General features: G+C 41.3%; 1 protein-coding gene across 1 annotated transcript in view; it reads left to right on the forward strand.

Annotated features, from left to right (window-relative positions):
- The first annotated feature begins 2,577 nt into the window (after nt 1–2,577).
- LOC138978000 (uncharacterized) overlaps nt 2,578–20,000 on the forward strand; it is a 24,046-nt gene continuing 6,623 nt past the window's right edge. The window contains exons 1-10 of the mRNA XM_070350610.1: nt 2,578–2,698; nt 3,489–3,666; nt 7,713–7,833; nt 8,728–8,814; nt 10,253–10,300; nt 10,716–10,763; nt 12,766–12,920; nt 13,488–13,698; nt 14,490–14,660; nt 16,233–16,417. Coding sequence (XP_070206711.1) covers nt 2,697–2,698; nt 3,489–3,666; nt 7,713–7,833; nt 8,728–8,814; nt 10,253–10,300; nt 10,716–10,763; nt 12,766–12,920; nt 13,488–13,698; nt 14,490–14,660; nt 16,233–16,417 — 1,206 coding nt within the window. The 5' untranslated portion in view covers nt 2,578–2,696. The remainder of the gene's footprint in view (nt 2,699–3,488; nt 3,667–7,712; nt 7,834–8,727; nt 8,815–10,252; nt 10,301–10,715; nt 10,764–12,765; nt 12,921–13,487; nt 13,699–14,489; nt 14,661–16,232; nt 16,418–20,000) is intronic.

Below are 20,000 nucleotides of genomic sequence, written 5' to 3' on the forward strand. Positions count from 1 at the left end.
GATGAACCTACAGAACTGTGCATCCTCAAACCTGACACATTCATCCCAACATTTAATGAACTCAAAAACACAGAAAGTTGCTTTCACACGCCAGCTCATTCTGATAATCCTCGCTCCACGGCTATCGTTGATTGCCAGTGGTTATCAAACCGGGACTCGTGTGGTTATCAGCACGGAACCCGTGTTTCAAAGCATGGCTCCCTGGGTTGATTGTGCACTTATTTTCTCACTACCAAAATGATGAAAAAAACGATGTTTGGTGGTTTGTTGACAGACCAGCTTTTTTGTCGGTCCTCGGGGGGCATATCGACTTTTGCTTCATATTTATTGACCGCGGCCTTCGGCCTTGGTCAATAAGACGATATGCTCCCCCTCGGACCGACAAAAAAACTGGTCTGTCAACAACCCATCAAACATCTTATAGTGCCAGCTATGACGGCTTACTAGAGCAAAAACTAAAAATTAGTAATTAACCCGTGAAAGTTACTCATTTTCACGAGAAAATTACAATTATGACGTGAAAATTACTAATTTTTACGTGTTAATTACTAATTTTCACGTGTTAATAACTAATTTTCACGTGTTAACGTCTAATTTTCAGTTTTGGCTCGCTTCCTGACGGCCTATTAGTGCCAAAACTAAAAATTAGTAATTTTCACGCGTTAATTACTAATTTTCATGTGCCTCGTGACTGTGGGGGCTCAAAGCGCATGCGCGCGACTGTTACACTGGCCAGAGCGAAACATCCTTCGATTCGAAACTTTTCTGGTCTATAGTTCTTTAATCCGATGCAAATTAACAATAAGAGCTGAGCGCATGTGTAGATAACCGTGACATACAACTGTCTGTCCGACAACTTGTTGAATGACGAATTCTATCGAAAGATATTTGTGAAAGTGTGTGAGTCTCGACCTAAGAGATCCGTCTGCGAGTGGTCGGACCTTTAGCACATGTCCGGCCGGCCGCCATTTTCCTCTCTCGGTTCGAACATTTTCGACTGTCCTTCACTAATACGTACACTACAAAGCAAATTTATGAGTGTGGTAGTGGAAACACAATTATATGAGGTACGGCTGTCTGACCGACAACTTGTCGAATAAGGAATTATATTACCCAATATTGACGGACTGTGTGATATCTTCTGCTATGGTCTGTTCAGACAGTGATATCAAAATCGAGACTGGAGGTCGAGATTTTGATATCACTGTCGAAACAGACCAATAGCAGAAGATATTATCACACAGTCAGTTAATGTTAGATATATTGCTAATTCTCTGGACATTTTGTATTTACTGTAAAGAAATTACAAAAGTATTCGTCTCAGTTTTGGCTGTTCCATATCCCTCCCTCTGATTATTATTTCTTTTTGTTCACTCTTTTCTTGTACTTTTCAGTATTTCAAAATGTCTTTTGTCACTTGCTCAACTAAATTCTGGGATCATTACATTTTCATATATATTTGTTTGTTTTTAAATGTAGGTGTTTTTGTTTTTGAAGTGGGGAAGCAATAAAGAGGTCGTCGATATCAAAACTGATATCGACGGAAATGTCGTCGATATCACTTTTACAATGAGCCCAGTTTTGCCCAATTGACCAATGGAAATCCACGTTACATATGAAATAGCAATATTGAAAGATATATGTGAAAGTGTGAGACCACAGCCGATCAAAAGTCCGTCTGCTACGAACAGCTTCGATTGGAAAGTTTTCGGGGTCGACTATTCTTTTCTAAGATACCCAAAACAACGTTAAGGAAAGCGCTATTGCAGAAAAACTGTGACATGCATCTTCCCGTCTAGTGTGTTACATGAATCTGCAGTGCTTTTAAATCCCCGGTAGCTAGAAGTACTTAGGCCAAAAAAAAATAGGTCTGTTTACGGTAACCCGACCGACCCTAGTTTTTTCGCGCGACCCTAGACTTTTTTTTGGCATTTGGAAAAAATTTTTTAAAAAATCGTGTTTTTTTGGCAAAATAACGTAAAAATATGGTTTTTTTTGGAAAGAATAAAAAAATGAAAAAATAAAAAATCCCGACCTACCGACCCTATTTTTTTGGCATATGTTACCGTAAACAGACCTATTTTTTTTTGGCCTTATTAGACACGGTGTACGGTCAATAGCAAATAAACGATGACTGGGACAAGGGAGACAACATCATATGCAACAGTTTAACGCACTGCCGGTAGGTTGTCTCCCCTGAATACTTACTTTTGTTAGGGGGGAGGGTAGGGAGGGGGGGGGTAGGTGGGGGAGGGGCAGGGAAGATGGGAGTGGGGGCCCCAAGTGTAGTGCTCTGCCAACTTTGTTACCTCCCCTAATCTCTATGTGTATCTCTTTTAGACTTTTGAAGGGGATTGATACGCCTTTTCAAACTCATGTCCGTAAAAAAAAAAAAAGTTTTATCTCATAAATCTCATGGTGCAGAAAGATTAATAATTCATGGTGACTTCGACCATAGCTCTTCTTGCAAGTTTGGGCGGGGCAAAATTCATAGTTCTGTTTTTGTCGAACGACATTCTTATCTCTTAGGTACTAGATTCTTACCTTGAAGTAACATCCAAATTCAAGTTTTCAGAACAAGACTAAGTATATCATTCAAACTTATCTGGCAAATTTACGAAGGTTTTCAGTAGCCTTGGAAGCTGTGGGAGATTGAGCCGTGTGTGATTTAGAGGGTGCGGAAACCGCAATTTAAAATGTAAGTTTTTGTCTCAGTTTAATGTCAGCTTTATTTCTTACTTTGTTCTGCTTTTGTAATCGAGACACCAAGTCAGTTGATGTGCTAGTAACACTAAAATACTTGTATGTGACATGTTTACATTGTGTTATCCATACTGTAGGGCTTTAGGCTATATTAACACAGTTGGCTTTGGTTGTTGTGATTATTGTTGTTATTGTTGGTGGTGGTGGTGGTGGTGTGGTGGTTTTTATTTGTGGTGGTCTTATCGTTGTTGTTGTTGTTGTTGTTGTTGTTGTTGTTGTTGTTGTTGTTGTTGTTGTTGTTGGTGTTGGTGTTGGTGTTGATGTAGTTGATGCTGTCATCTGTTAGTTGTACATTTCACGGAAACAATTTTTTGTTGTAGTAGTAACTGTTGTCATTGTTGTTGTTGTTGAATTTCTGAGACATCGATTTATTTACTGTGTGTTACTTATTCTTCGTAATCTTCTCTGTCTTATTCCCTTCATGACCACCCCTTTCGTCACCCCCCTCCCCCCTTTTATAGTTTGCACCTTGAACAATTTAACCATATACTCCCAGCTTACTTAACTCTTCCTTACATGTCCATGGTGTGTGTGTGTGTGTGTGTGTGTGTGTGTGTGTGTGTGTGTTTGTGTGTGTGTGTGTGTGTGTGTGTGTGTGTGCGTTTGTGAGTGTGTGTGTGTGTGTGCGTGTTCGCGCATGTGTGGGCGTGTGTATGTGTGTGAGTATGTGTGTGTGTGTGTGTGTGTGTGTGTGTGTGTTTGTTTGTGCGTGTCTGCATGTTCAGGATGCTTGGCAGCGCGTGTTTGGCGCTGTGTGCGGTGCTGATAGCAGGGGACGTAAGTGTGCCTATCACTCAGCACTGGCAGGGAGGCTTTCAGGGCAAGGCTTGTCTCCCCGTGGACAAAGAAATGCACAGCTGGAAAATCCGTCTCGTCTTCGACCAGCCCATTACTACACTGGAGGTGAGAAAACATTCACAACTTACAAAAATCTCCAAGTAACACGAAATAAACCCAAACCCAACAGCAACAACAGAGAGGATGAATTCAAGTCACTTGTTCATTTCAATCCTTCTGATCTCTAAGGGCGCTGGGAGAAAAAAATAGGAATTTGATAAAGGCTCAAGTCAAATAATCGACTTGAAGTCATCATAGAATGTTGGCATGAGTCAAAAAAGTAAGGAATGCAATCTTCAAGTAAAGAAAGTTAAGGCTTGAAGTTAATTGTCTCAAAAAACACCAACTTTAAACAAATCCCTTCACAACCGAATTATACTTGTAGAAACAAAAATTATCCTTCAGATTCGTTTTGTAACAGTGCAAATTGTACTTGGAACATTAGTTTTAGGATGAATTTGAAAAGAAACAAATGCCTTTTAAATGTTTAGTTAGGCAACATTACCCCAAGAGAGACCAAGAGAGACCAAGAGAGACCAAGAGAGACCAAGAGAGACCAAACTAATGCTGGTTTTTTGTAACATGACTGCTCAACCCTTTTTCATATCGGGATACAATTAATCGTATTGAGAGAGACCTAATAATAATACTGGTTTTCAACGTGACTTCTGGTCCCCCTTTAGAAGGGATTGAACAAATTCGAATGGACTCTCCGCTGCATAACTGCATAACGCGTATCCGCGTGTCGGAACACAACAATCATCTTTGGAGGCGAAGTCCAATCAATCAGGATTGAGAATTTTAAAGCTAATTTCTTATCCCTATAACAAATGTTATGGTTACGCAAAAAAAAACAAGAACATGCAATGAGACGCAGCAGCCAGACTCTATCACAGACAGAACTCTACAATTGATGATTAGTAATGTTTAACGCCCTCACGGTAAAACCATTAGGGGCATGTTCCCGGGTTTGACCCCGACTTAAGATGGAGAAAAAACAAGTCGCGTAAGGCGAAATTACTACATTTAGTTAAGCTGTGGAACTCACAGAATGAAACTGAACGCACTGCATTTTTTTCACAATGACCGTAGTCCGCCGCTCGTGCAAAACGCAGTGAAACTGACGAGCCTGTTTAGCGCGGTAGTGGTTTCGCTGTGCTGTATTACCTGCTATTCCGACTTGGTCGTGTGACACTGGCAGACGTTTTCTTCCACACGAGATTACGTTGATTGTCTAACGAAGCCGTCAGGCTGAGTTAGACGTCAGCTAATCGAGTGTGGAAGACTTTGGCATCATAAGCAGTGGAAAAACAGGTCCCTGCCAGACTTGCTTGACATGACCTCATTTACAAGATACACACGTGTGATTTGAACGATTATTATCTCACGGGTGTCTCTCTCACGTATGTAAAATAAATCTATGTTCAGAACTCTCTCCTTATGGTTTCAAACTAAGAGGCCTCTTGAGCTAGCCACTTTCCAAGGGCAGCTAAATTCGCGTAAGGAAACAGTACTGTCGTCTGGGATGCCGTTTTCAGTATTCTGAGTGTTGAAGAATGTGTAAAGAGAAGAAACGATAACAGCAGGAGAAATAAAAGTCGTGTGTTAATTTTTTGGCTTTTGGAGGGACGATTTTGAGTTTGAATCCGTTCTTACCATGCTCCAAAAGCGTGTAACATACAATCTTGCACACGTTTGCTTTAGTAGTGGCAAAGAAGGAAAGCGTGTGAAAATAGCACGCTTTTCTGTACCTCTCTTCGTTTTAACTTTCTGGGCGTGTTTTTAATCCAAACATATCATATCTATATGTTTTTGGAATCAGGGACCGACAAGGAATACGATGAAATTGTTTTTATCGATTTCGGAAATGTAATTTTGATCATAGTTTTTCTATTTTTAATTTTCAGAGCTTGTTTTTAATCCGAATATAACATATTTATATGTTTTTAGAATCAGGAAATAATTACAAATAAGATGAACGTAAATTTGGATCGTTTTATATAAAAAAAATGTAATTACAATTTTCAGATTTGTAATGACCAAAGTCATAAATTAATTTTTAAGCCAACAAGCTGAAATGCAATACCGAAGTCCGGCCTTTGTCGAAGATTGCTTGGCCAAAATTTCAATCAATTTGATTGAAAAATGAGGGAGTGACAGTGCCGCCTCAACTTTTACAAAAAGCCGGAGATGACGTCATCAAAGACATTTATCAAAAAAATGAAATAAACGTCTGGGGATATCATACCCAGAAACTCTTTTGTAAAATTTCATAAAGATCGGTCCAGTAGTTTACTCTGAATCGCTCTACACACACACACAGACAGACACACAGACACACATACACCACGACCCTCGTCTCGATTCCCCCTCTATGTTAAAACATTTAGTCAAAACTTGACTAAATGTAAAAAGAAGAAAAAAAGGCCACCCCCCAAGGGAGGGATGGTTGTCGCGCTCTAGCTCCTGGTCAACGCAGCACCCGAGCCGGAGGTGGTTTCAAGGAGAGTCATGGGGTTAGTTTGGAGATTCAGCTGGATCTCTATGTGTCAGTGCTGGCAGTCAGCGCTGTCGTTGTGGGTCTCTTTTCACTTGAATGGAGGTGTAGAGGTTACATGCCGAGTCTCAGTGATTATTAAAAATAATGGTCGAAGTTCGCGGATCATGAAAAATGCGAGCTTCAGCGAGCTTTTTCATGACCGCGAACTGAGACCATTATTTTTAATAATCACTGAGACGAGGTGTGTAACCTCTTTATTCCCCCTTTCTTCAGTTATTCAAAGAAAACAGGAGTTTTTGTGCGAAAGTTTGATCGAATCCGAATCACTCAACCAGTCAACCTGCGCAGGCGATCGATTAATGCGCGGTTGTATAGTTCCGTGCAAATCATTCCATTCTGTTAACACTTCTTGTCAGTTTCCCTGTTTTAGACTAAAATCAAGTACACAGATAAGCTGTTATTCTGCTGTGGCGGTAAAGGCAGATATTGTGTGTTCTGTTTATGTTTTAGTATCGCTAAAGATAATGTTCTTTCGTCAAATGGGACTAGCAGACGAACTTTTGCACCCGTGTTCCAACGTTAATTACTGTATGAAGTTCAGTTTTTTGGGGAAAATAGTGTATGAAACCGCTTTATGTTGTTTAAATTGATGAGATGTGTGCATTTGGTTGCGTGTGATCTGTTTATAAAATGAAATATTGTTGAAAACTGACCGTCGGATTGCAGTCAGTCAGAGACTATAGTCTCTGAGTCAGTGTTGTCGAAGAAACTGCGTTAAAAGAAGGGGAACTACTCTTGTCGGCAAGAGTATGAGTTACTTGCCTTGGGAATTTGCTTGTGATGAACGGTGTGTGCACAGCAGATAGATCTATATTCAGAAAACAACCGAACTCATGGATTTTATATGGAGATTCATGTGTTCAGGCCTGTAGTTGTTAATTTAAATGCGGTATGTTTGTATTGTTTGCTCCAGAGATGTATATTTCGTACGTATAGAGCGTTTTGAACTTTTCAGTCGCAAAAGTAGTACCAAAACAGAACAGCTTCTCAACCCATTGCCCTATCGAGGATTCAGGCTGTTGCTGGCTCGTTATTTGTTTGGTTGCTGGGTCATTATCGAAAAATAACTAGCTCTACAAGTTTACAGAGGTAAAGAAGCAGAGGGGGGAATAAGTAGTGTTACAGTACCAGGGGCAAGTGCCTTGCCGTCTGGTGGTTTGTCTGGAGGCGGTTTGGTTGTAAAGAGCCCTAGATGCCACAGCCTCGGCAGTCTAAGGTCCTATGCATGTCTGGAGGCGGTTTGGTTGTAAAGAGCCTTAGATGCCACAGCCTCGGCAGTCTAAGGTCCTATGCATGTCTGGAGGCGGTTTGGTTGTAAAGAGCCTTAGATGCCACAGCCTCGGCAGTCTAAGGTCCTATGCATGCATGTCTAGAGGCATATTCTGTGTCTGAACGCTCGTGGAGCTGTAGCCTCTGCTCCCAAACTCTACAATTCACATGAGTCGACTATAAATAGCTCGCGCTATTCAAGGCCGACAACTGCAGAGCCTGCTGTGAATGTTGACACAGTAGTCTCCCTGTCACATATGCAATCATCGTGACAATGTTCTAGGCGTGGACGGCGGATGTCGTGGAGCAGAGTGCGGACAACACGGAGTTCGTGCTGGGCAACAAACAGTGGAACGGGGACGAACATTCTGGCGATCAACTGTGCGTTGAGTTTCAAGGACATGGTAAGCCGTAGCGTAAATTAGTCAAATAAAATCCTTTGAAACTAATGAGCATTGCGTGAGTGTTGTTCTGTTTGTTGGTAAAGTAAATGGGTTAGGCTAACATCTAACAAGGATAGTGTGGACAATGTTTACTGTTACATCTGCTTGGCGTTTAGTCCAGAAGAGATTCTAATGGCGTGTGAGAGGAACGAGTTACACACTCTGAGCCCTTTCTAGTGGCAGTTTAGACACTTTGCCGGGTGTGGGGGGGGGGGAGGGGGGGCTTAGACATTGCAGCGTTGTCATAAGTGTCAGTTAACACTTTCTACCCCACCTATGTTGATCAAGTTATTTTCGTGGGCCAAACAAATGAACAGAAAAGATATGAAATACTGCGATGCAGTTTCGTGTCATGTTTTAAATTAGTCTGATTCAAGTGATAGGCGTAGAGCGCTACTTGTTGCACGTGTCGTACGCATTAATTAAAGTTAAATTAAGTTGAATTTGTATGTATATATATGGCTTTTTCTCATTCCGTTGCTTTGTCATGTTTTTTGAGTTTTGAGTATTGTTTGCATGGAGTTCGGTATTAATTTTGCTTGTATGGTTTTGCTTGTATGACTTTGTTTTGTCTTTACCCTGTTTGCTTGGTCTTGCGTGCTTAGAGTGTGTTAAGCTTTTGTGTTTGCTTGCATGGAGTATGCTGAGTATGCTATGTTATGTAGATTGTGGGTCCTGTTCATTGTGTATGGTTTTATCATTAGTTATGTTAATTCTAGTTATTGTAAAGCGCATTGAGCATATACATGATTATGCGCTATAGCAAATGTCCATTATTATTATTATTATTATTTAATGCGCTTACTTCCCTTTGTTTCTTAGATCAAATACGTGCGTTGTGTTGTGTTGTGTAAGGTACTGGTGACATTCAGCCTGTGGTGACGGGCTACTTTGAGGGAACACCTGGCAACCACACCACCCACTCTCCCCCCGCCACAGGTGGTGAGTGTTGAGGCTAATTCACATGCACCAAACACAATCAGCGATCAAGAACAAACACACACAAAAAGAAAGAAGCCAACTCCAACAACAAAGAGACTGCCAACGTTCCAAAATTCAGAATAAAAAAAATAAAAAAGGTAAGTTGTTGGAACGTTGTTATTGACAAAAAATACGTTACAATCACAAATATATCGACCCAAAGCCAAAGTTCTTTTAAGTTTGTCTGTTCACTTAAAAGACCGTTGGGTCGATATATTAGTGATTGTAACGTATTGTTGTCAATGACAACGTTCCTACAACTTACCTTTCTTCTTTCTTTTTTTTTAAAGCAACAACAACAAAACAACAAGTCGCGTAAGGCGAAAATACAACATTTAGTCAAGTAGCTGTCGAACTCACAGAATGAAACTGAACGCAATGCAACGCAGCAAGACCGTATACTCGTAGCATCGTCAGTCCACCGCTCACGGCATAGGCAGTGAAATTGACAAGAAGAGCGGGGTAGTAGTTGCGCTGGGAAGGATAGAACGCTTTTCTGTACCTCTCTTCGTTTTAACTTTCTGAGCGTGTTTTTAATCCAAACATATCATATCTATATGTTTTTGGAATCAGGAACCGACAAGGAATAAGATGAAAGTGTTTTTAAATTGATTTGGAAAATTTAATTTTGATAATAATGTTTATATATTTAATTTTCAGAGCTTGTTTTTAATCCGAATATAACATATTTATATGTTTTTGGAATCAGCAAATGATGGAAAATAAGATAAACGTAAATTTGGATCGTTTTATAAAAAAAAATTTTTTTTTACAATTTTCAGATTTGTAATGACCAAAGTCATTAATTAATTTTTAAGCCACCACGCTGAAATGCAATACCGAAGTCCGGGCTTCGTCGAACATTACCCGACCAAAATTCAACCAATTTGGTTGAAAAATGAGGGCGTGACAGTGCCGCCTCAACTTTCACGAAAAGCCGGATATGACGTCATCAAAGACATTTATCAAAAAAATGAAAAAAACAATCTGAGGATATCATACCCAGAAACTCTCATGTCAAATTTCATAAAGATCAGTCCAGTAGTTTAGTCTGAATCGCTCTACACACACACACAGACACACACACACACACACACACACACACACACACACACACATACACGCACATACACCACGACCCTCGTCTCGATTCCCCCTCTACGTTAAAACATTTAGTCAAAACTTGACTAAATGTAAAAAGAAACCCAACACCATAAAATACAAATTCTGTATCTTAAACAACTAAAGAATGCTTGTATTGAATATTAAAATTTCTTAAAGCTCATGACTAAACAGAGAAGTAATTGCTCTGTAGAATACATTTAGGTTGTTCGTCTTAAGATAAAGGTATTTATACCACACGATGCAAATCAATACTGTCTATAATTCTCCTTCACAGGTACCGGTGCACAAGGCACTACGCCGGCTGGTACCACACCTGTTCCAGGTACGTTACTACTCCAGCCTCTCTCTCTCTCTCTCTCTCTCTCTCTCTCTCTCTCTCTCTCTCTCTCTCTCTCTCTCTCTCTCTCTCTCTCTCTCTCTCTCTCTCTCTCTCTGTCCCTCTCTGTCTCTCTCTCTGTCTCTGTCTCTCTCTCTGTCTCTCTGTCTCTCTCTCTGTCTCTCTCTCTCTGTCTCTCTCTCTCTCTCTGTGTCTCTCTGTCTCTCTCTCTATCTCTCTCTCTCTCTCTCTCTCACACACACACACACACACACACACACACACACACACACACAGACACACACACACACACACGCACGCACACACACACACACACACACACACACACACACACGTCTCTTGAATAGGTCATGTATCCCACACAATGCAAACCAACACTGTATACAATTCTCCTTTACAGGTACCGGTGCACAAGGTACTACGCCGGCTGGTACCATACCAGTTCCAGGTACGTTGTGTATCTGAATACTTAACATTGTACGTGTCTCTCAAAAACTATATTTATTGCAATGTATAATCATAGACACAAATATTATAAGATGTTTGATGGGTTGTTGACAGACTAGCTTTTTTGTCGGTCCGAGGGGGAGCATATCGTTTTTTGTTTCATATTCAAGGCCGAAGGCCGCGGTCAATAAATATGAAACAAAAGTCGATATGCCCCCCGAGGACCGACAAAAAAGCTGGTCTGTCAACAAACCACCAAACATCGTTTTTGTCATCATTTTGGTAGTGAGAAAACAAGTGCACAATCAACCCAGGGAGCCATGCTTTGAAACACGGGTTCCGTGCTGATAACCACACGAGTCCCGGTTTGATAACCACTGGCAATCAAAGCTGGCGTGTGAAAGCAACTTTCTGTGTTTTTGAGTTCATTAAATGTTGGGATGAATATGTCAGGTTTGAGGATGCACAGTTCTGTAGGTTCATCTCGGTATTCCACCCCCTCGGATTTCTGTTGTAAATATTAAGCTAAGTGATTGAATGTGGAAGCTACGTTTGGTCAAAGGTCACAGAAGATTTGCGTCGTGCAGCGAAGGAAAGAATCGCGATCTTGTTTCCGACTCAGTACCTCTTTGTTTTTCATTAGACCTGTCATTCTGCTTGCTCGGCTTTGTTAGATGATTGCATATCTTGTTGCCATTTTTTTGCTTTTATTATTGTTTCTTATTTGCGCTTCGTTTATCGATACAACGTCTTGTGCACGGGTCAAAATGTGTGTGTCAGGGGTCGTTTTACTTGAACTTGACGTTCGTGTTTCTCCGAACGTCTGTGTATCGAAACACAGATACACGCACTCCATGACTCTGTAAGAAGACAAAACATATCGCTAGGTTTCATTTGTTTTTGATGAATGTATGACCTTTCATGAAGTAGTTTTGTTTTTTGTTTACTTTTGCCAGTTTGCCAGTTCGTTTTTGGAACTTTGCAAAGCAGTGTCGTGTCGTCTGTTTAGGTCTGGGGAAACACAAATGAAAAGAGCCGAAGAATCCCCGAGCGTTTCTATTGGGTTTGCTTTTGATTATCCATGTATAACCTGCTTCCTGCAACTATGGTAACCGGGGATTTATTGCCTGGGGAACATGATATTTATTTCCCAGGTGCTTGTGAATGAAAACTCGTGAAAATGATGACAATGTTTTTGTCTGAAATTAATCGTGCTGATAAGCAACCTTTCCAGTCTTTTGTTCTTGATTTTGATTTGGATGTAGTTTTTCTATATCGGATTTGTTTTATAGGTCTCTCCTTAAAGCGTTACTGCAAAGGCGGCCGATTAGGTGTTCCAGCTTTGACCCTTTTCCTCCTTGCGGTCTTTTTTCCGGGCAGTCCTCATAAAATGCCATGTGCTTAGCCTGTTTATAACGAGCTTGATTACTTTTGCAAAATAAAAACAACCCCCCAAAACAAGTGTGCTTACGTGATATCCAACGCACATATTCAATGCACATTCAGCGAAGTCGTTTATGTATTTGTTGCATAATTATTTACATATATTTGTTCACTATAAAGACCATTGGGTCGAAATGCAGTCTAATATATTTTTTCTAATCGCATATCATTTATCTAATCATATATCACCTCGTCTCGTCTCATCTTATTTTCTCTTATCTCATCTTGCAATGAAGATTGTGGGAGTGGGAGACTTTGACTGCGATGAACGACTGGGAAAGTGGAAGGGGGTGAGAAGGTCGGTTCCAGAAGGCCTGACACTATATTTATCCTTTCCCTAGCTCAAGCCATTCACCACATATCGCATCCAATCTCAGTCAAACTTATCTCTTCTTGGTATGCAGTGAAGACTTCAGTGACGGATGGAGTGGCAACCACCTTCACTCTGAAGAACGGCTAACCTTTCTTGGTTTTTTATTTTGAATTTGTGAACGTTAGCAGTCTCTTTGTTTTGGGCCTTCATTCTATCTTATTCAAACCTATTTCTTCTTGTCATGCAGTGAAAACCCCAATGGGGGACGGAGTGGCGACCACCCTGACTGTGATGAACGACTGGGGTGAACGGTTCCAGGGCGCGTGGAACTTCCAGCTGACAGAGGACGCCATCGGTTGGATGGTCAACATGACTTTCAGCAGCCCGGTCATCAAGATGGACGTGAGATACTGTGTTGTTTGTGTGTGTGTGTGTGTGTGGGTGTGTGTGTGGGTGTGTGTGTGTTGTTTGTGTGTGGGTGGGTGTGTATGTGTATGTGTGTGTGTGAGTGTGTGTGTATGTGTATGTGTGTGTGTGTGTGTGTGTGTGTGTGTGTGTGTGTGTGTGTGTGTGTGTGTGTGTGTGAGTGTGTGTGAGAGTGTGTGTGTGAGTGTTTGAAACGTGAAACGAAGAGAGATAGAAAGAGTGTAGGGTCGTGTGATGGTGGTGGGGCTGGAGCAGTAATTAAGTGCATGGAAAGGGGAGAGGGTATATAGTACGTCGTCTGTGGTTGGGGTGAGATGTGATATCACGGGTCTCTGAGTAAGACAACAAAAATATTCAAAAAAATAAAAACCAATGCAGAATATGAAATTTACTTTGTTGCCTCCATTTCACGATACCCTCAGATTAGCGAGGGCCAATAAGTCTCACACACTCCAGACAACCTGCTTTTCTTTTTTTTGGTTCTTTTTGTGTGTGTATATTTTTGTTTCTTACTTTGGTTCCTCCATTTTACGATGCCCTCAGATCAGCGATGGCCAAGAAGTCTCGCACACTCCGGACAACCTGAACTGGGTCATGGTGGACAAGCCTGAACGCGCCTACGTTCCCAAGGGCACGTTCAGCCTGCGCTTCTATGGTACCCGTGGCAGTCCTGGCGACGGCAAGCTGACTGGCCAGGCAGTCTTTGTCAACCTTGGGGTGGATCGTACCGGTCACATCGACAGCCTGCCCAATAGTGAGCTCATGAGAACAAATCCAAGAACAGATAGACTGCTAACCTTTTAAAATTCAGAATAAAAAACACAAGAAAGGTAGGTAATTGGACCGTTTATTATTGACAAAATAATAAATACTTTTGTTTTAATTTATTTTAATTTATTTGTAAATGTAACGTTTTGCTTTGTCAGGAACAAACGTTCCAATTACCTACCAATCTTGTCGTTTTATTTCAAATATTGAGAATTAAACCTGTCTAGTAAAATATATGGGCGAACTTAGAACTATACAACTGACGCTGGAGGACTTTGTGTGGTTATACAAACATAAAATACGAACGTTTAAAAAAACAAACTTCATGGATCTAGTACAATATGACGTAAGACAATAATTACAAAATTAATGTGTATCTTTCGGAAGAATAGAGATAGAAAACTGTGTTTAGTGCAATTTTTGTTCAAGGAATACTTTAGAATAGAATGTACTTAACGAAAACCTCGCGACTGACACCAGACATGTTATACACTCTCAGAATAGCCTACGTATGATAAATGTAACCAAGGTGCAGCAATAAAGACAGAAACACGGGAGTGACGTCCACATTGAAGTCTCTTCTACAAGTTTTTGTGTATTGTTGTTGTTGTAGTGTGATTGTTTGTTTATTTGATTTCTGTGAATTTGACGCTCAATTCGTCTGTTTGTTTTATTTCTGCGGGTACACGCCTAGCCTTAGCCTTAATTAGACCACAAATAGCTTCATTGTTGCTACCATTGTGCTGTGCATAGAGTGTTCTTTGTGTGTCTGTTCAGAGGCGGGGTCCAAGTATAACTATGACGACGTGCTGATGAAGTCCATCATGTTCTACGAGGCCCAGCGGTCAGGCAAACTGCCCGCCAACAACAGGATTCCCTGGAGAGGAGACTCCGCCCTGGGCGACAAGGGGACCAACGGGGAGGACCTCACTGGGGGCTGGTATGACGGTCAGTTGGACAAGATCAGCTTGTATTCATCTTAATTCATTCATGCAGAGCACTATTTAGAATCTGAGGAACAAAGGGGCTGTTTTCTGAATTGAAATCTAACTTGTACAACAGAACCATCGGCGCGAAGGTCTCAAGGCAAGTTACTCTCATACTTTGTGTACAGACCAGAGTTGTATCCCTTCCAGATTTGGACTCATCAGTAATTTCGACAAAAAGACTGCAATGCATAGGGCTGGGTGGCCGAGTGGTAACGCACTTGCACTCGAAAGCGAGAGGTTGCTAGTTCGACCCTGGGTCAGGGCGTTAGCAATTTCCCCCCCCCCCCCCTTCCTAACCTAGGTGGTGGGTTCAAGTGCTAGTCTTTCGGATGAGACGAAAAACCGAGGTCCCTTCGTGTACACTACATTGGGGTGTGCACGTTAAAGATCCCACGATTGGCAAAATTGTATAGGCATAGATAAAAAAAAAAAGTCCACCAAAATACCCGTGTGACTTGGAATAATAGGCCGTGAAAAGTAGGAGCGCCGAAATGGCTGCGGTCTGCTGGTCGATGTGAATGCGTGATGTATTGTGTAAAAAATTCCATCTCACACGGCATAAATAGATCCCTGCGCCTTGAGTCCGAGTCTGGAGATACGCGCGCGATATACGACTTCAATATAGCATGTGTAAGAAGAGTAAGCGCGAAACGTAAAAGATTGCATTGTTTTGAAGATATCTTCCTTCTGATGCGAGCCATCGTGCAAACTATGACCGGTCTAATCCTATGTTTGAACCTATAACCCCGTATTACCAGAAACCAGGCTAATTCATCAGGTTGGTTAATAAGGAGAATTTGCGCTGAATTAATTGTTTGAATTACTACTGCATGGCAGTCAAGGTATTCGTAATGACATACCTGCTATTCACATTTTTCTGGTATAGCAAAACTGTGGGTTTTTGGGGGGGTTTGTGTCGTCACGATAAAATCTCAATACAGATTGCTCTTGGTTTTACGAGTGATGCGTTGAAATATCGTGTAAGCATAAATCTGGGAATGGAGGATTTTTTGCGGGTTAAAGCACAAATCGAGAAAGAAATTCGTTTTCCAGTGATAACACAATAAGACGTCTTTATGTATTGACTTTAAATAGTCTCGACATTCTCTTCAATCTAGACAGAACAAAACGTAAAAGATTAGTTTCGCAAAAACAGAGTCATAACATGATGATCAGCCAGATCCAGGATATTTGGGTCCAGTTGGCAAAACTTCTCTTTTTGTCTTTTATTTCCAGCGGGAGACCACATTAAATTTCAAAACTCCTCCCGGATGTTTACGTTAAGCTGGTGGATAAAAAGGAAAGTCAAATCTTCTCTTTTGCCGTTAACTTACAGCGAGTGACCACATTAAAATCAAATCTTCTCTTTTGCGTTTAGGTACAACAGTTGACCACATTAAATTCAAATCTTCTCTTTTGCCGTTAACTTACAGCGGGTGACCACATTAAATTCAAATCTTCTCTGTTGCCGTTTACTTACAGCGGGTGACCACATTAAATTCAAATCTTCTCTTTTGCCGTTAACTCACAGCGGGTGACCACATTAAATTCAACTACCCAATGGCATACTCCACTCTGGTGTTGACCTGGGGTCTACTGGAGTTCAAGGACGCTTACGAAGCTTCCGGTCAGCTGCAGTGGATGTATGACTGCATCAAGTGGCCTCTCGATTATCTCCTCAAATGTCACGTGGCTGATGACGTCCTCTATGTGCAGGTATGATGACGTCATTGTCTTGATATTTGTGTGTGTAAATGTGCGTGATAGTCGTAAGATCGCATGACTCTAACCTGTTCTTTTTATCGGGGAAGACGATGGCATTGTTGAAGAACATCAAAAAGGTTTCAAGAAACACATTTAAGCAAGGAAAAGACATTGGGCTTGCATTATTAATTGTTATTTGACAAAAGGTTTGCATCGGAGGGTCTCACGTGTACGGGGCATGGCAAGGCAAGGCTGGACCTAGTGTATGAGAGGGAGACAGGGGTATTGGGTCTTGCCCCCCCCCCCCCCCCCCCTGCTGTTAATATTAGTATTTGAGAGGGGAATTCTAGACTTCTCTCTGAGCAGGGTTTAAACCCCGGATACCCGCGCTTTATAAATATTATGCATTATTATTATTAAATTGAAGTTAAATTTGCCGTGTGAGGGAGAGGGGCTTCAGGGACCCAGATCCTCCTACTTGCCCCTCTCCCCCCCTCCCCCCCCCCCTAGATCAAGCCCTGACAGGTACCACTGACCTACTTATGACTGCAATACACACGGTACCAATTGTGTCGGCCAGGTGGGCGACGGAGGTATAACGTTTTGCTTGGATGGTTTAACCTAATATTAATCGGGATACGTCTACTTCGCCATGCTCTCTGCACGAAGCTTTGGTACTGAATTTTCGTTAAACTTCGGGCTGAGTTATAAGGATAAGGACAGCCTCTACTTGGACAACAGTTCTGCGTGAGAGGATCTCAGCAGGTACCATCGCAATGCAAGTATTGATGGCAGTGATACACACGGTATCAATTGTGTGTGCAAGTATTGATGGCATTGATACACACGGTATCAATTGTGTGTGCAAGTATTGATGGCAGTGATACACACGGTATCAATTGTGTGTGTAAGTATTGATGGCAGTGATACACACGGTATCAATTGTGTGTGTAAGTATTGATGGCAGTGATACACACGGTATCAATTGTGTGTGTAAGTATTGATGGCAGTGATACACACGGTATCAATTGTGTGTGTAAGTATTGATGTCAGTGATACACACGGTATCAATTGTGTGTGCAAGTATGGATGGCATTGATACACACGGTATCAATTGTGTGTGCAAGTATAGATGGCAGTGATACACACGGTATCAATTGTGTGTGTAAGTATTGATGGCAGTGATACACACGGTATCAATTCTGTGTGTAAGTATTGATGGCAGTGATACACACGGTATCAATTGTGTGTGCAAGTATTGATGGCAGTGATACACACGGTATCAATTGTGTGTGCAAGTATTGATGGCAGTGATACACACGGTATCAATTGTGTGTGCAAGTATTGATGGCAGTGATACACACGGTATCAATTGTGTGTGTAAGTATTGATGGCAGTGATACACACGGTATCAATTGTGTGTGCAAGTATTGATGGCAGTGATACACACGGTATCAATTGTGTGTGCAAGTATTGATGGCAGTGATACACACGGTATCAATTGTGTGTGTAAGTATTGATGGCAGTGATACACACGGTATCAATTGTGTGTGCAAGTATTGATGGCAGTGATACACACGGTATCAATTGTGTGTGCAAGTATTGATGGCAGTGATACACACGGTATCAATTGTGTGTGTAAGTATTGATGGCAGTGATACACACGGTATCAATTGTGTGTGTAAGTATTGATGGCAGTGATACACACGGTATCAATTGTGTGTGCAAGTATTGATGGCAGTGATACACACGGTATCAATTGTGTGTGTAAGTATTGATGGCAGTGATACACACGGTATCAATTGTGTGTGCAAGTATTGATGGCAGTGATACACACGGTATCAATTGTGTGTGCAAGTATTGATGGCAGTGATACACACGGTATCAATTGTGTGTGTATAGTATTGATGGCAGTGATACACACGGTATCAATTGTGTGTGCAAGTATTGATGGCAGTGATACACACGGTATCAATTGTGTGTGTAAGTATTGATGGCAGTGATACACACGGTATCAATTGTGTGTGCAAGTATTGATGGCAGTGATACACACGGTATCAATTGTGTGTGCAAGTATTGATGGCAGTGATACACACGGTATCAATTGTGTGTGCAAGTATGGATGGCATTGATACACACGGTATCAATTGTGTGTGCAAGTATAGATGGCAGTGATACACACGGTATCAATTGTGTGTGTAAGTATTGATGGCAGTGATACACACGGTATCAATTCTGTGTGTAAGTATTGATGGCAGTGATACACACGGTATCAATTGTGTGTGCAAGTATTGATGGCAATGATACACACGGTATAAATTGTGTGTGCAAGTATTGATGGCAGTGATACACACGGTATCAATTGTGTGTGCAAGTATTGATGGCAGTGATACACACGGTATCAATTGTGTGTGTAAGTATTGATGGCAGTGATACACACGGTATCAATTGTGTGTGCAAGTATTGATGGCAGTGATACACACGGTATCAATTGTGTGTGCAAGTATTGATGGCAGTGATACACACGGTATCAATTGTGTGTGTATAGTATTGATGGCAGTGATACACACGGTATCAATTGTGTGTGTAAGTATTGATGGCATTGATACACACGGTATCAATTGTGTGTGCAAGTATTGATGGCAGTGATACACACGGTATCAATTGTGTGTGTAAGTATTGATGGCAGTGATACACACGGTATCAATTGTGTGTGTAAGTATTGATGGCAGTGATACACACGGTATCAATTGTGTGTGCAAGTATTGATGGCAGTGATACACACGGTATCAATTGTGTGTGTAAGTATTGATGGCAGTGATACACACGGTATCAATTGTGTGTGCAAGTATTGATGGCAGTGATACACACGGTATCAATTGTGTGTGCAAGTATTGACGGCAGTGATACACACGGTATCAATTGTGTGTGTAAGTATTGATGGCAGTGATACACACGGTATCAATTGTGTGTGCAAGTATTGATGGCAGTGATACACACGGTATCAATTGTGTGTGTAAGTATTGATGGCAGTGATACACACGGTATCAATTGTGTGTGCAAGTATTGATGGCAGTGATACACACGGTATCAATTGTGTGTGCAAGTATTGATGGCAGTGATACACACGGTATCAATTGTGTGTGCAAGTATTGATGGCAGTGATACACACGGTATCAATTGTGTGTGCAAGTATTGATGGCAGTGATACACACGGTATCAATTGTGTGTGTAAGTATTGATGGCAGTGATACACACGGTATCAATTGTGTGTGCAAGTATTGATGGCAGTGATACACACGGTATCAATTGTGTGTGCAAGTATTGATGGCAGTGATACACACGGTATCAATTGTGTGTGTATAGTATTGATGGCAGTGATACACACGGTATCAATTGTGTGTGCAAGTATTGATGGCAGTGATACACACGGTATCAATTGTGTGTGCAAGTATTGATGGCAGTGATACACACGGTATCAATTGTGTGTGCAAGTATTGATGGCAGTGATACACACGGTATCAATTGTGTGTGCAAGTATTGATGGCAGTGATACACACGGTATCAATTGTGTGTGCAAGTATTGATGGCAGTG

This window comes from Littorina saxatilis, linkage group LG10 (assembly GCF_037325665.1).
Source record: "Littorina saxatilis isolate snail1 linkage group LG10, US_GU_Lsax_2.0, whole genome shotgun sequence".
Lineage (NCBI taxonomy): Eukaryota > Metazoa > Mollusca > Gastropoda > Littorinimorpha > Littorinidae > Littorina > Littorina saxatilis.